The following is a 17501-nucleotide window of genomic DNA, read 5'->3' on the forward strand; positions in this document are numbered from 1 at the left end:
TATTCTGGGCGTTGTACAGAGTAATTTTAGGGGATTTTAAAATAAAAGGCTTAATTATACCTTAAATGTATGGTAACTGGATTCTTTAGAGTGAAAAGAGAGCATCATACAATTGTCAGTGCAATGTATTACAGTATATTGGTATGTAACAGAGTAAATGTTATTGTTACTCAGTATAGTTAATGGAGCACCCACTAGTTCTGCGGCTCTCTGGGTATTAAAGTCACCTGTTTACACAAAAATAAGGTACGGCATCAAATATATTTAGAAGTGATGGCTTATTACCGTGCCATCAGTGAGAGCCCCGGGCCGTGGAGCAGCTGTCATCTCCAATAAGAAACTGTTTGGCTTTTTCTCTTGACCTTTCTACCTTGATTGCTTGGAGGCATCTTATCCTGAGTGTCCCACAGAACAGGGGAAAGTCTTTCAAACAGAGCAGTGCAACCTTTCCCACTAATTCCAATTACCCTCAGGCTTTCAGAGATGCCGCCGGGCAGTCCTGCTTGCAACCGTGCAGAATGTATTAGCAGACACCAACAGGTCAGTGTTGTACATACACCATGAAGCAAGCTGGTAGCACAATTAGTCAACTCACTATACAACTAGGTTTGCATTTCACTTGGGCGCCCATTATATCCCATTAAATCACTGTCCTGTCTTATACAGGGTCAGACGTGCGACTTTGAGCATTTGTACCACTGCACAGGAAGATCTTCTGGATGCACAGGTTAATAAAAGTTTGAACAGATGCAATTCGGTATATGTTGGATATACTAGAATACCTATCTAGCACTTGGCTAACATCTCTCAAACTTCTATGATTTCTAAGTAAGTTCTAGAATCTATTAATTGAACTGGTTGATCTTGGTGGGGACTGGTAGGGTTGGACCTTGTGAAGTGATAGTTTATGTGGGTAACATAGAGCAGCAGTGGGCTTGAGCATGGTGGCCTCTGATAGACATAGGCAGGTTATGTCTTCTACGAGGTACGAGATACAGACTGTCATTATTGGAATGGGAAGACGTAGGGAAGACTCAGGCTCAGTATACACCCAGGTAATGTTCCAAATTCAGATGATTTGATCATTTAGCCATGGGGCAACTGTTCAAATCAAATTGGAAGTTCCTACAGACTCCTTGACCACAAGCTGCCTCCATGGCCCAACTTGTCAACTGATTATTGTATTTTTCACCCTGCCCATTCAATACCTGCTCAAACCTAGATCTCATGTGTTTGGGTTGGGTTGATGTAGCTGTGGGTCCATAATCAATAATAGGCTAAAATAGAGGTACAGCTATTGGAAGCAGATCTTATTCTTTTTGGGAAGGAAGAGTGAGATGAGAGGGAGGCATAAGATTGTACGGTGGGCAAGGTTGCCTAGGGTGTCCGACTGGCTAGGCCCAGACTAATAGAGAGGGTAGGGTGCAAAATAGGATGGAGTTAAACCTTCTGATTGGAGCTGAAGTGGGTAGGGTAATCGGCTATACCAAGGACTGCAATTTTAGGTTCTGGGAAGCACTAAATACCCCCTAACATTCAAGACTGGAAAATAAGGATATATTAGGCCACTTCTCTGGTCAGTTACACCTATACATGCACTGACCCACTTTAGCCCCCACCTTCTCTTTGGTAAGCCCCTTCCCATAATATGTAGCTGAACCAGGACTGCCAAGCTAAACCAGTGCCAGATATGAGCTATAAACCTGTAGGTGCACATTATGGGGGTTCTCTAATTCATCAAAAGCATCGATGTGGCCCATTGTGGTACTTTTATGGGCCCCTCAGTCCGCAGTTGAGTTTAGATTCCCAGACGCCGGCTGCAGTAGGCTCCAACCAATTGTAACAATGGAACAGGGGCGAGTGTGATACAATCAGTCCCCTTCAAGGGTCAATGGGCATTTTATTATTCCCTGCCGCCACCGTGCATTTATAATTCATCTGAAAGTGTGAAGCCGGTAAGGAGCTTATGTAATTAAAATAAATCAATCTTTCTCATCAAATATTGAACACCTGACTTTAGCCGGGAATGACGGAAGAGAGACAAACGCATGATGGGGCTTGATGGGTCTCTGTCTCATTAGTTGCTGATGGCTGCATCGTCTCGAGCAAAGTCTGGCACCTCTCACTGTCTTCTAAATAAGTACCTGGAAATGAGATGGCAGTCTCCCCGCAGGGAAATAACCACTCCATGGCCTGTATGTGTTAGGGTGACCAGATCACTGGAAAATTCAGGGACGAGTCTAATAAATACATGTTGCAGGGCAGCACTGATTGCAGTTTAAATAAACGGCACTCAGTTCAAACTGGATTTTTTAGACATGATTCTTGATGATGGTACGAGTAGTGGTACAGCTGCCTGGTGCTTCCAGAATGAGCATATTATTGACTGTTACCATTTAAAAAAAAGCATTACTGTTCAAATATAGGTTTAAAACCCTGATATCCTGTGCTGTAACAGCAGGGTTGCTAACTAAAGCTTTGCACAGGGCAATTCTGGTTGTAAGTCCTAACCCATTTTCCCTCCACTCCTCATAATGGGTCATTTACAACTCACCACACAGTGTGCAAAGTGCAAAAAATGCCCCCATAAAAAAACCCCCAGAGGCCTGTGTGCACAGCGCAAAAAATGGAACAGAAACCCTCTGTGCCGGGCTTCAGGCAGGGGCTACTACAGGCTCACTCATGAAAATCCTCAGGGCAACAGTTTATCATGAAGTGCTTGGGGGTAAAACTACGTTATGAAATGCTGGGGCAGAATATGTCATGAAATGTGGGTACCATAGTGTCTAATTCCTGATGCTGCTATTCCAACCATGTAAAAAGGGGGTTTGGATTTGTTAATTGGTGGTGGTATGTTGGGGGTTTGGCGGCAAAATGGGCATGGCCAAAATTTTCACTGCCGCACTACACCCAGCGGTTAATTATGTACCTCTTTTCATTTCTTTCAAATGTTGGGACTCCTGGCCTGTGGTTATTTCATTTAGTGTGGGTATTGGCTCAGGTACAAGTCATATTGCTAGGGATGCTAGTCAGGCAGCTTACTCTTTAGGCCTCACTGTCATCAACGAAGTCCTAGAAAGCCAAAAAGGTCAGCCATTTTCAGCTCTGCATCATGTATGGCCAAGCAGGATCTACTCTATAAATGTTCCTCTTTAAAGGATAAGTAAACTTTTTTTAAAGAAGTGAATGTAAAATTGATGAGAGTGCTATTTTATTTATTTATTATTTACATTTATTTTTTTTTTTTTAAATCCCAAGATATGAAATTAAATGTTAATAAAGAATCCCTCTTATTCTAAAGGAATCTTTGTATAGCACTGACAGGCAGAGGTATTTCCGTGTCCCTGGTGTCGTGTAATAGGAAATGTGCTCTCGTCAGAAAGTACACGAGTCGAGCGACGTCACTGAAATCTGACATTGCATTGGGCACATTTTCATATCTCTTTTGAAATCCAAAGTGTTCCTCCCCAGTAATATGAATGTTACTATGAATGAATTTTGTTACACCACCGCCACCTGCTGGTCAGTTTCTGACTGGGATCCAGTCGAGGAAGTAATGTAAAGAGGGCTGGGCTGATGTTCTTCTGGTTAGGAAAGCCGTGAGAAAAGTTATATGAGGTTTCTTATGTTTTTCCTAACCAGAAAAACATCAGCCCAGCCCTCTTTCTTTACTTCTTCGACTGGATCACAGAAACTGACCAGCAGGTGGCGCTGTTGTAACAAAATTCATTCTTATTAACAGTACATATTTCTTGGGATTAAAAGAAAATGACTGTAATGTCAGAAAGGCTTAGAATAGCCCTCTCATCAATTTTACATTCACTTATTTTGAAAGCATACATATTTCCATTCCATACATAATTAGGCACATTGTAAATGGAAGCCAATAGCGCCATATAGACTGTAAATGAGTTCAGTGCCAATACGCTGCCATTCTCATTGCGAGATCCGCAGAGATATAATTAAAGACAGACCTTCCCTGTTGAGCCCCAAGTTTCCGCGGCCCGTGTAGCAGAACCTTCCTGCCGCTGCAGCTCATTTTATCCCTTTTAAGCGCCCGCCCGATCATACAATATTAATGTGACAATGACACAGATGAGCTGCTTGATTACCATTATCTATCCTTTCCCTTGTAGCCCCAGGAAAGCCCCAAGCAAAATTCTTTCACAGCTTGATTACGTGATCCCGGTGACACCGCTGCGCAAATGAGATTCTCTTTAGCCGGTTTGTCACGTAATGTGTAAGGAATTTAAAGACAAGACTCTACGAAAGGAAAGTGCCCATTAAGCATTAGGATAATCGGCGCAGCCTACTGTAGGGAAGCCATCAAAGGAGATGCTATTTGCAGCCAAGAATGGCCCTTGCTGTGCTACAAACCATTTCTTTCCTGTATTTTCCCCATGACTTTTATTCAATCTTAAAGGGAAACTATACCCCCAGAATGAATACTTAAACAGACAGTTTATATCATATTAAGTGGCCTATTAAAGAATCTCCCCAAACTGGAATATATATATCAGTAAATATTGCCCTTTTACCTCCTTTCCCTTGAGCCGCCATTTAGTGATGGGCTGTGTGCTCCCTCAGAGATCAGCTGACAGGAAATAATGCAGCTCTGACTGTAACAGGAAGTAGTGTGGAAGCAAAAGGCAAAACTCTGCCCATTCATTGGTTGATGGGGCCTAGCATGTATGTGTGCCTTGGCTTGTTTGTGTGCACTGTGAATCCTATGATCCCAGGGGGCGGCCCTTAATTCTTAATTCTTTCTTGCTGGGAATTACAAGAGCACTCTTATGATTGCCATCTTGGAGTCAGGAAGGAATTTTTTCCCCTCTGCAGCAAATTAGAGAGGCTTCAGATGGGGTTTCTGGATCCTCTGGATCAACTGGCAGTTAGGCAGGTTATATATAGGCATTAAGGGTGAACGTGGTGGACGTACGTCTTTTTTCAACCTAACTTACTATGTTACTTCCTCAACTGAATCACTGTTGGAAACTGACCAGCAGGTGGCGCTGTTGTAGTAACAAAAGATTGGGGCACTGGTGGCTCCTCCACTTGGTTTTTGCTACTGACATCTAATATTTAACCAAACTGAGTCTCTTGCCCTCATTCTACCCTGTACAAGTAATTATGTTTGGATTTCTGTTCCCATATGGAGTTCTGCTGCTTGTGCTTAACCCTTATTCCTCCTTACTGTTTTACGTTTCAGGTGCTGAAAAAGGAACAAAAGGCAACAAAAAAATCCAACTCCAATGAAGCTGGCATCGTTAAGATGGCATCCACTACCAAGAAATAATAACTGGGCGATGAACTGGCACTGAAAATGGGTTCCTTTCCCACCGCTGTTGACCAGATAACCAGAATATAGTTTGTTAAATCTGTTTAAATACCTCTGTTAGTTAAGAAGAGTCAGTAATTGGGGTTACTTCCTATTCCCTCAATGGTTTATTTTATGTTAATAAATACAGTAAGAAAAAACAATATTTTCCCTTGTGCAAAGGTTTTCATAGAATCGCAGTGTAACTGCACTACCCAGAAGCCATTGTATATTACAGCCCCTAGGAGTCAAACACTGTGTATTGACCGGTCAGCGGCAGGGTTACTATACATGTGCTCCTCGGTACCTCTGTGCCTCATATACATGGGTCCAGCAGCTTCATGCATGCCATCTCAGCGCCTAGCGCCGCTTCCTCTAATATTAATGAAACCCCCTGTGTTATAATTGAATATGCTAAATTGTGCGACCCGTCTGCATGAGAAGTGATGGGCCGTGCAGTTTAAGTTGAGAGTCATGCTAATATTTATAATTCCAACCTAATCACACAGAATCCTGAGTGGGTTTGTGTGTTTAGAGCCACAGTGTACGTGGTGCAACAGTGACACCCAGTGTTTAATGGCAAGTACTACATCGTATTGGCAGTACCCTGTTTCCCCGAAAATAGGACATCCTCCGAAATTAAGGCACCCCCCCCCCGATTTTTCACCCCCCTCGGAAAATAAGGCACCCCCCAAAAATAAGACACCCACCTAGGGTGGGCAATAAATCTCGCCCAAACGATGGAATAAATGTGTACTGTATTCTTCTTCATGGAAAAATAAGACATCCCCTGAAAATAAGACCTAGTGCATATTTTGGAGCTTAAAAAAATATAAGACAGTGTCTTATTTTCGGGGAAACACGGTAGGTATCATTCTGCCCTGTTACCAGTCAGACTCATGCTTACACCCCTCTCACCTAGAAGTTAGGCACGTTATATATAGTCATTATGGTTGAACGTGATGGACGTATGTCTTTTTTCAACCCAACTTACTATGTTACCTTCTGGGATGCTGAAAAGAAGAACCAGATATCTATAGATCACACACACTGTGGGTTCAGGCAAATGCCAGAGGGGCTGCTGTAAGGTGCCACAGACAGTCACTATTTATTGGGTTGGTGGGGGGCTGTTTGGGCCTCTGGGTACTGGGAATGCCAGAGGGGCTGCTGTAAGATGCCATAGACATTCACAATTTATTGGGCTGGTGGGGGGGCTGTTTGGGCCTCTGGGTACTGGGAATGCCAGAGGGGCTGCTGTAAGATGCCATAGACATTCACAATTTATTGGGCTGGTGGGGGGGCTGTTTGGGCCTCTGGGTACTGGGAATGCCAGAGGGGCTGCTGTAAGATGCCATAGACACTCACTATTTATTGGGCCTATTTTGAATGACAGTCTGGGCCTGCCTTCCACCCAATTGCCCTATACAGCCGTTCCTGCTCCCCCCAGTCCGTCCTTGGACTTTTTTCGTATAGCCTGTATTTTCTGGGCACAAGTGGTAACCTCAGTGAGTGGACACAGGAACATATGAGAGTCCATACACAGTACTGTATCTATTCTATTGAGTGTGAGCGAGAGCAACAGCAGGAGAGGATGAGAAGCAGTGATTGCCACAAATCGTGCCATGGCAGATTACATTTTCAGATCTGCAGGTCACAAATCGATTGTAATAGTTATCACTTGGGACCGTTGGGCCACCATACATGTACTGAACAGCCTATAAATGTATACAATATCATACCTCCTATCTGGCATGATTGTCGCGGGACAGTCCCTCTTCTAACAGCTCAGCCTGAAGTCCCGGATTTTTACTGGAAAGTCTCTCATTTCCCTTTGATCTCCTGCACTGAAGCTAAAAAAGATACAAAGTTTCTCAAACTTAATTAGATAAGTAGCTTTTGGCAGAGCCCAGATTACTCAACCCCTGCCCTGAGATACAGTTGTAACTAATTAGCTAAACAGGTCAAATGAGACCTGCAGCTTAAAGGGCAATTTCACCTTCATGGGAGTGGTATTTAGTGATTGTGGTCACAAAAATGGGCATGGGAAAAACATTTGGCATTTCTATTTGTGCTTCTTTGTATTTTTCAAACATTAGGAGGTATGCAATATTATTGGTACTGGTTTGGCCAGCTTTTATCTGTCTGCCTGGGATGTTCTTTTTAGTACATTTTAACCCATTTTCAACCACGGTTTATAAAAGTTCAATTTATTTTACTTCTTTAGTCAGTCTCACTGCTCAGCTCATGTCTGCTACACATTGATTTACTATAGTAATAATGCACTATGGTACGGAGAAGGCCCCAGTATCAATGGAGTACTGCAAGGGAAAAATATAAATTCATTCTGCGCTCCAAAATCTAAATATTCTAAAAGACTTTATTACAACTTCATTTAATGGAACTCCAGCTTCCAAACCCAAACACACGTCACAGAAACCCCTAATATACCTATCCCTGTAATCTGTTCCTTCAAACAGTAGGAATAAATACCATTTGTATATGCTGAAATCCAACTGCAAAACAGTTCTTCTCTTTCTGCATCATTTGTAATCCTGGCAGGGGAGGAGGGACTGAAACATTGATGTTAGAAATTGTAACAACTTCTCCACAGCTTACAGACAGCATGCAGGAACTACATAACCCACAATGCATTGCACTGTGATGTTCCTTTCCTTATTGACATCACGTGTGCAGGGAATTGTGGGATTGGGAGGAGGCAGGCTGAGGACAGGCGACTACTGTTACATTTTATTGGAGTCACAAAGTAGTCAGCCAGATCAGCAGGGGAACAGGGGGCCATCAAGCATTTTTCCCATTACTTGTATCAGCAGTCAGACTTCTGTAGAGCATCAGGGGCCACCGCTCCAAAAATGTGTAATGAAGTGAAAATCTTATAGGTATGTGGCATTCAGTAACCTACTCCAGATCCTCATAGTACTAATGGGGGGGTTACAGACAAGCCCCTTTATTATTGGGGGTACGGAAGAAGCTGCTGCCAATCATTCAGTTGTAATAAGGAATATGTATGGGTTATACAGAGATACTCCTGCAGGGGGCAGTGCAGCCTTCTTTGGGGAACCTCAGCATTATCCTTATAATTATTATAGCTAATTTTAGTGAATGGATCTAAGTGCTGTATTGTTGCTCACCCTGTATTCATATGTCACAAGATTTATATCACATTCATTTCCTGCCTTGTTTATCTGCTAACGACAGATGGTATGTCACCATTGTAGGGTACTGACATCAGGGCTCAAGTTTGCCCAGCAGCAGTAACCCATAGCAACCAATCAGCAGGCAGAAATTACTGGTCACCTGTTTAAAAGCAAACATCTTATTGGTTGCTATGGGTTACTGCTACTTGGCAAACTTATTGCCTTTTATTACATATGGGGGGTGGAGTCTTGCCCCTGAAATTTCATTTTGCCCCCTCCACTTGCTTCTGTAAATAACTCTGTTATCTCAGAGGGCATTTTGGATATAGCAGCTGCTGACTGGTTCTAACTAAGTAGGGTATATATCTAACAGTTGGACAGATATAAAATACAGGTGAACACCCCAATGTGCCCCTGTGCTGACTGTGCTCATCGTTGCCCTCTTGTGAGATGCTGCTTCAATATGTGGGCTCAGTTATGACACGGAGGTCTGTGCCATGCACCTTTAGGGGCAATAAGGCTCCGGGATATGGTAAAATGGTGGTCCCTAAATTGTGGGGTTGGCCTTGCCGGGGGGATTCACAGTGGGAGGTGGGATCACTCCGCCTATAGCTTAGTGAAGAATGTCTATTTGCTCAAATAAATACACTTGGAGCCCAGCATTAAGGTCATTTAGGGTGAGATTTGCTGGGGCACTAAGAGGTGCAGAGTGCGCTTCTGCCCAGGGACTGACTCTCCTCTGTGCTTCATGCCAGGTAAGGTGCGAGGTGCCCCTTATGAATGCATGCCAGCCCTCTCCTTACCACCATAGGGCAGCTCTAAATGATGATAGGGGGTGGGAGATAGGACACCTACATGTCTCCCCTGTCCCGGCCCTCATGAATACAGTGCTGCCGAATGCAGGGAGCACTGTATTCATGGGGACGGCTAGAACAGAATACTGAGACCAGACTTATTTAAAGATTTGCTGTGTGTCCTGGCCACCAAAACACCAAATCTTTGCCCAATTGGGCCATCCAAGTAGTAGGTCAGATATAGCTGATGAAAACTTATGGCCTTTAAGCTTGGGTCGTAAAAGAGGCCTGTGCAGAGCTGTCAGCCAAAACCCCATTTATGTCCGGCAGAATGAGACAACCGGGTGACCATTGTCTACCCAAGGGCACCCACCGTCTGTATTTCTCACTTCAGCTCTGACTTCTGCAGCAGAAAAAATGATTTTAGCAGAACTCCTTCAGCTCTTAATCTTTTATAGAAGTGTTAGCATGAAACCCTTGAGTCCCATGCTGAGTATCAGCCCCTGTGTCGGGCCGACCCTACCAAGTATCAAGAAAATTACCTGTGGGCCCAGGTGTCAGTGGCTTCACCCAGCCATTTGGCCTTCTATGCCTATTATATGGTCTTTCCCCATTTGTTTATAATAAGAAAGAGAGGAAATGGAGGTTAAACCTGCCCTATGTATATATATGTACACAGTGTATATGCTTAAATGAAAGGCATTTACTTTTTTTACTATTACAGCAATGAAGGTTTTGGGCGTGAGTTGTGCTGCCTCAGACTGAAATCTATGAGTTGTTGCCTCGCTGTTATTTGCACACAGAGCCACATAGGTTTGTAGAGGTGAAACCTCCGAGCCCACACAGCTTTGTGGCTGCCGTACTATCTGCTCATAGAGGTGTAAACGCCCGTGTGTGTTGGTTTCCTGTTCCTGGGCTCCACCATACACTGCACTGTGCAGCCTGTAACCGTAATTCTATTTAAAGTCTTTCCAATGACATCAGGTTCTTGTAGGAACAAATGTCCCCATTATGGCCTCCCCGGGGTCTCTTTCTTGAGACATTTTTAGATGTGGGCCATTCCAGCTCCTTTGCTGAAGGAAAACAACATAAGTGGCCAAATGCTCTTTTTTTATGGGTTGGGCAGCATGGATTACATTTGCACTGTGCAGCCTGTGTGCAGGGGGGGTTTAGGGTGGGGTATAGAGGGCATTTGCCCATTGGCCCCAGTATCTCAGCTTGGAGAAAGAACATTTATTGGAAAGAATTATTATATACATAAGAGAGACCTCCAGCATTAATGTATCTCCCTCACACTGGGGTCTCAGCATTCCTTTAGTGACCGAGGGCCCTAATTCCCCAGCTTCAGCCCTCCCCAGGGGTAACAGTATTATATAAACACCAACTAAGTCCCACAATAAGACACGCGGCTGCAGCTCTAATACCGGGCAGGAAACTACAAACTAATTTCTTCATATTAGATGGGATTTAATTACATATAACAGGGGATGCATTACTAATTTATCTTGTGTTTATGTATAAATATTCTTTGTATATATATATTATTATTATTATTAACATTTATTTATAAAGCGACAACATATTCCGCAGCGCTGTACAATAAGTGGGTTACATACATTGGGCATACAGAGTAACATATAAAGCAATCAATAACCGATACAAGAGGTGAAGAGAGCCCTGCCCAAAAGAGCTTACAATCTACAATCTATATATATCCTGACTAGGCTAGGGCCCATTAGAGCCAGGACCCACTGGAAAGCACAGACCCTGGCAAGCATCCATCTCTGAAGATAAAGATAACAAAGCGGAGGAATGTCACTTAATATTATCCTAGTGGAACCGATATCTGCAGATGTCTCATACACGGCCACATTCCTTGTTTCATTCCCGGTACATGCCGGCTTGTCTGACAACTCATGGCTACATTGCTAGGATGTTTCTATCTGCTCTGAAGTGAAAGTCAGCAGAATGCACTGCCTGCAGTTTTATTTCAGACACGCTAAAGATACATCGTCGCTGTTGCATTTCCCTATTGGAAGCGTTCATATCCTGACATTTCTGTTGCAGGGCTTTCCCAAGCCTCTATAGCAGCATTGCAAGCCGTCTTTGTTAGTATTCTATAAGATGAGAGACACGTAATTTCTTTTTAAAGAAAATTTAATTTCCATAAAACATTCCCACAAAAATGCAGTGTTCCCTGATGTGCAGAAACATAGCGGTCAGAATGTATCATTGCTGAGGAATGTAATGTTTTCTGGGGGTGATTGACCATTTCTACCCTTTTACTTCCCTCTTTCACATTGTTTCCCAGGGAGATCAAGGAGCAGGCCCTGAGAGAAGCTTATTGTGAAATAAGAAGATACATTTATTATGGAATAAGAAGAGAAGTTAATCGCTGAATAAGAAGAGAAGTTAATCGCTGAATAAGAAGAGAAGTTTATCGTGGGATAAGTAGAGAAGTTTATTATGGAATAAGAAGAGAAGTTTATCGTGGAATAACAAGTGAAGTTTATCGCGGGATAAGAAGAGAACTTTGTCATGGAATAAGAAGAGAAGTTTATCGTGGGATAAGAAGAGAAATTTATTGTGGAATAAGAAGAGAAGTTTATTGTGGAATAAGAAGAGAAGTTTATCGTGGAATAAGAAGAGAAGTTTATCGTGGAATAACAAGTGAAGTTTATCGCGGGATAAGAAGAGAACTTTGTCATGGAATAAGAAGAGAAGTTTATCGTGGGATAAGAAGAGAAATTTATTGTGGAATAAGAAGAGAAGTTTATTATGGAATAAGAAGAGAAGTTTATTATGGAATAAGAAGAGAAGTTTATAGTGGGAATAAGAAGAGAAGTTTATAGTGGGATAAGAAGAGAAATTTATTGTGGAATAACAAGAGAAGTTTATCGTGGGATAAGAAGAGAAATTTATTGTGGAATAAGAAGAGAAGTTTATTATGGAATAAGAAGAGAAGTTTATTATGGAATAAGAAGAGAAGTTTATAGTGGGAATAAGAAGAGAAGTTTATAGTGGGATAAGAAGAGAAATTTATTGTGGGATAAGAAGAGAAGTTTATTATGGAATAAGAAGAGAAGTTTATTATGGAATAAGAAGAGAAGTTTATAGTGGGAATAAGAAGAGAAGTTTATAGTGGGAATAAGAAGAGAAGTTTATAGTGGGATAAGAAGAGAAATTTATTGTGGAATAACAAGAGAAGTTTATCGTGGGATAAGAAGAGAACTTTGTCATGGAATAAGAAGAGAAGTTTATTGTGGGATGATAAGAAGAGAAGTTTATCATGGAATAAGAAGAGAAGTGAATATGTATCTTCCAGCTAATGACTTGGTCTAGCTACTGCTCTCCATCTTTCTAGCCCCCTGGGCACTTTACTAGCACTTTTGCTGGCCCTGTTTGGAATTCTGTATAGGTTTCATGTAAGATTTAATAGCACCCAAATACCAAAGGGTACCAAAATAGTGTAGTTCCTAGAAGAACATGTTGAGGCCTACATACTACTTCCGGCTTGTGGTGTTGGGCTCTTAAGAGCATGGCCACTGCAGTTCCAAAATGGTGTTTTATTGCTGCACACAGTTCTGTTATATGGATACTGGGGGTAGTGGAAGTGCAGATGAATCAGGTGAGTGTAGGCCAAATGGATTTACCATAATAGGTCCAATGGGTTATCTGCTGGAATCTGGGCATTGATAGGTCTTGAGTAAAGGGGGGGACATAGCAGCACTGAAGGGGCCGGGAGAGCATATGTCAGGTAATGGTATCTGTGAGGGCCGCTGTAAGTAATCATGGAGCCCCCTTTTCTCTAGAGCTCAGCGGTCACCTTGGCCCCCTGTGCAGTGAGCCCTGCCAACTAGTAGAATAAAAGACCCTATGTATGCATGGTCATGTTTATAATCCACCTGGTAATGCCCAATTATGTCAAAAACTCACCCTTTATCTGCCCAAACCCTGCCCTCTTAAAACTCCCAAATCGCACCACCCCATCTCCAGACTCAGACTGGCAATCCATAGATTTCCAGGCAAATGCCAGAGGGGCTGCTGTAAGATGCCATAGACAGTCACTATTTATTGGGCCGGTGGGGGCTGTTTGGGTCTCTGTGTACTTGATATACCAGAGCCTGTTTGTATCCCAGTCCGGCCTGCCCCCCCCATCACAGAGGTCCCTGACTGGAATATCCCCTGTGCAGCCCTGATGGCAGCCTTGCATGTCTACAGATCATAGAAAAAACAAACTTGTGCTCATCTACATTGCCCAGGGAACATCGTGCTTTCCCATGATTTGATTCATCCTAACCTAATAGGAAGGGGCTTTAAATCAGATTACAGGCAGCAGGCTGGAGCGCAGAATAACTGCTCAAATTGGATTCCGCTAATAACCCACGGAAATGCAAGGATCACATTTCCTTCCCCCATGTAGGATGCACCGGGCAGTGAATACAGAGCTGGGGGATGTCCTGTACATCCATTATGTATATGTATATTTTTATTTATAAAGTGCTACTTATGTACGCAGCGCTATACAGTAGAATACATTAATACAAACAGGGGGTTAAAGAGAATGGATAAATACAAAGTACAACAATAAATACAAGGTACAGTTACAGTTGCAATAAGTTAAGAATCAAAGACACAGGAGGATGGAGGTCCCTGCCCCGTAGAGCTTACAATCTATATGGGAGGGTAACTTACAGCTACAAATGGGCAAATATAAGTGCTGTAGGTCACAGTGGGGGACACTACAATATAAATGCTATTTCCCAGATCAGGTGCTGGGTAAGTGCTCCAAAAGGGAGTCTTTTAGTTTGGTTTTAAAAAGACTGAGGGAGGATTCTCTCCGGAGGAAATCAGGGAGGGCATTCCCAATGTAAGGGGCAGCAGGGCAGAAAGGGTTAAGGCGGGAAACAGCAGTAGTAGTGGGGGGCGCAACCAAACGATTGCTCTGCGAGGAACGAAGGAGTCGGCCAGGAACGTACGGAGACACAAGGGACGAGATGTAGTGAGGAGCAGAGGAATGGAGGGCTTTGAAGGTTAAGAGAAGGAGTTTGTAAGATATTCTTTGTTTAACAGGAAGCCACGATAAGGACTTTAGCAGGGGAAGGGCCTGAACTCTCCTGGATGAGAGGAGGAGAATTCTGGCAGCAGTATTTAATATAGACTGTAGGGGGGAAAGATGGGAGTTAGGTTAATAGCAGGTTACAGTAGTCAAGTCGGGATAGGATGAGCGCGTGCATGAGCAGCCTAGCTGTTGCAGTAGAGAGAAAGGGACGGATTTTGGCAATATTGCGTAAGAAAAAGTGACAGGTTTTGACAGTGGAGTTAATGTGGTTAGAAAAGGAGAGACTGGAGTCAAAGATCACCCCCAAACAACGCACCGAATCGACAGGGTTGATGAGGGTGCCATCAATAGAGATAGAAAAGGGGGGGTAGGACCAGGCTTAGGCGGAAAGATCATTAGTTCAGTTTTTGTTAGGTTCAGTTTGAGGTGGCGTTGGTTCATCCAATTGGAGATAGCCAGGAGGCAGTTAGAGATTTGAGTCTCAGTTTCAACTGTTAATGAAGGGGTCGACAAATAAATTTGGATATCATCAGCATACAGATGGTATTTAAAGCCAAATGAACGGATAAGATCTCCCAAGGACAGCGTGTAAAGAGAGAACAACAATGGCCCAAGTACAGAGCCTTGGGGTACCCCCACATTAAGTACAGAGCCTTGGGGTACCCCCACATTAAGTACAGAGCCTTGGGGTACCCCCACATTAAGTACAGAGCCTTGGGGTACCCCCACATTAAGAGGAACTGGAGATGAGGTTTTGTTAGCATAGGAGACAGTGAATGAACGGTTAGAGAGGTAGGAAGAGATCCAGGATGCAGCCTGACTACGGAGACCAATCGAATGCAGAATTTGCATCAGGAGGGAGTGGTCAACCGTATCAAACGCAGCCGATAGATCTAGGAGGATTAGTATAGAGAAGTGACCTTTGGCTTTGGCAACCTGAAGATCATTTGTAACTCTGCACAACGCTGTCTCAGTAGAGTGCGCAGGCCGAAAACCAGATTGCAGCGGGTCTAATAAATTATGGGCGTTGAGGAAGTTAGTGATACGGGAGAAGACAATACGCTCTAAGATTTTGGAGGCAAGCGGTAGGAGCGAGACAGGAGGGTAGTTCGAGAGACAGGACTGGTCCAGAGTGGCCTTTTTTAGGATGGGCTTGACACAGGCCTGTTTGAAGGAAGCAGGGACCCTTCCAGAGGTCAGAGAAGAGTTGAAGATGTGAGTAAGAGCCGGAGTAAGCTCAGCAGCACAGTGTTTAAGCAGAGAAGAAGGCATGGGGTCTAGAGAGCAAGTGGTGAGAGGAGCAGACAAAAGAAGCCGGGAGACTTCGGAAACAGTTACGGGACCAAAAGAGTTAAGACAAGCAGAGGGGGGCTGGTGGAGCTGGTTCGTATTAGTAGAGGGGGGAACCTGATTGCGAATTGACTCCACTTTGTTCATGAAGAAATCAGCAAAGTCCTGGGGAGAGTGCATAAGGTGAGGTAATGGGGTCTGTGAGGGACGCAGAAGGGTATTAAATATAGAAAACAGGCGTCGCAGGTTAGATTTATTGTTATTTATAAGTGTGTTGTAGTATTCCTGTTTAGCCTTCAACAGGGCAGAATTGAGGCAGGCCAATAGGAATTTATAGTGGATAAAGTCTGCTTGCGTACGGGATTTCCTCCACATACGTTCCGCAGACCTCGCACAGGAGCGTCTGCACATTCAGCCAGGGGCGTGGGTTTTGAACCCGAGTACGCTTAGGCTGAAGGGGTGCAAATAAGTCAATTTTGGAGGCTAGAATGCTGTTGTACTCGCTAACCAGGGTATCAGGGTCAGACATCTCGTCAAAGGAGGAGAGACTGGACCTGAAAGAGCGAGCTAAGGCCGGGAGATCTACATCACGTGTATTTCTAATCAGTACAGCGGGGGAAGGAGCAGGTTGGGAGGGAGAGTGAGAGACAGAAAATGTAACCAGGTGATGGTCAGAGAAGGGGAAAGGGACACTGTTAAAATCAGAAAGGGACAGGTTTTTAGTGAAGACTAAATCCAGAAAGTGGCCATCCTTATGAGTAGGAGCGTTTGTCCACTGCTGGAGTTCTAAGGAGGAGGTTAGGCGGAGAAGACGTGAGGGCCAGGGTTGCGAGGGATCATCAATGTGGGAGTTGAAATCCCCAAGGATGATTGCAGGGCCGTCAGTAGAGAGGAGAAAGGAGAGCCAGGTTTCAAAATCAGAGAGGAAAGTAGCAGGGGAGGAGGCTGACGGGGGCCTGTAAATGACAGCCACCCGTACAGAGAGTGCATGCACCTCAAATGAGTTAAAGGAAAAAGCTGGGGGAATAGGAATAGGTGCGAACCGTCAACGGGAGGAGAGGAGAATTCCAACTCCCCCACCGCGTCCAGTGGCCCGGGGGGTGTGGGAGAAAGACAGACCTCCATGAGAGAGTGCTGCTTCAGTGGCGGTGTCATTCTGCAACAGCCAGGTTTCAGTTAGTGCGAGGAGATGAAATGATTTAGAGCAGAACAGATCGTGGATTAGTGTAGCTTTGTTAGTTAATGAACGGACATTAAGAAGGGCACAAGAAAACGGAAGGCAGGAGGAGGGAAGAGTGGGAACCTGAATAAGAATAGAAACAGTGGAGGAGCGAAAGACTTTAAGCAGGGGGGCAGAAGGACGAGGACGGATATAAGAAGGTATGGAGCAGGGCCCGGGGTTTGGCGAGACATCCCCTGCAGCAAGCAATAGTAGGAAAAAGAGTGAAGAGATATGAGCAGAGGATTTAAAATGATTGCGCCTCCGTGTACGGACAGTGACCGGGGGACAGAGGTGTAAGTAGTTATAAAGGGTAAAGGAGCCGGAGTATGTAGATGGGAGCAGGGAGGAGGAAATGTGGATGGAATTTGGACAGACACCAGGTGAGTTAAAGGAAGAGACTGCCTTAGGGAGCACCATGCATACAATTAGAAGGAGTGGAGTGCATTTTGCCATTATCAGGTGAGTTGTAGTCTTTTAGCTTCAGAGAATGGCAGTAGAGATGGATCCTCAATGCATTAGTGAATTGATCTGCATTTTACACAGTTCTTTCATTTCAAGCAGCAGTCTGTATTGGCTCTCCTTTTAGTTCTCCTTTGTTTAACTCCTTGTTAAACTCATTCAGATCACTTGTAAACAAATCACTTTGGAACAAATCACCCTT

General features: G+C 43.9%; 1 protein-coding gene across 4 annotated transcripts in view; it reads left to right on the forward strand.

Moving 5' to 3' along the window:
- The window catches only part of ccdc63 (coiled-coil domain containing 63), a 50459-nt gene extending 44976 nt beyond the window's left edge, over positions 1-5483 (forward strand). For all 4 annotated transcript variants that reach the window (XM_012966088.3, XM_012966087.3, XM_012966089.3 and 1 more), the window contains 1 exon segment: positions 5210-5483. In XM_012966088.3, the coding sequence (XP_012821542.1) occupies positions 5210-5296 (87 nt within the window). In that variant the 3' untranslated portion in view covers positions 5297-5483.
- The last annotated feature ends 12018 nt before the right edge of the window (positions 5484-17501 follow it).

Source organism: Xenopus tropicalis, chromosome 7 (genome assembly GCF_000004195.4).
Source record: "Xenopus tropicalis strain Nigerian chromosome 7, UCB_Xtro_10.0, whole genome shotgun sequence".
Taxonomy (NCBI): domain Eukaryota; kingdom Metazoa; phylum Chordata; class Amphibia; order Anura; family Pipidae; genus Xenopus; species Xenopus tropicalis.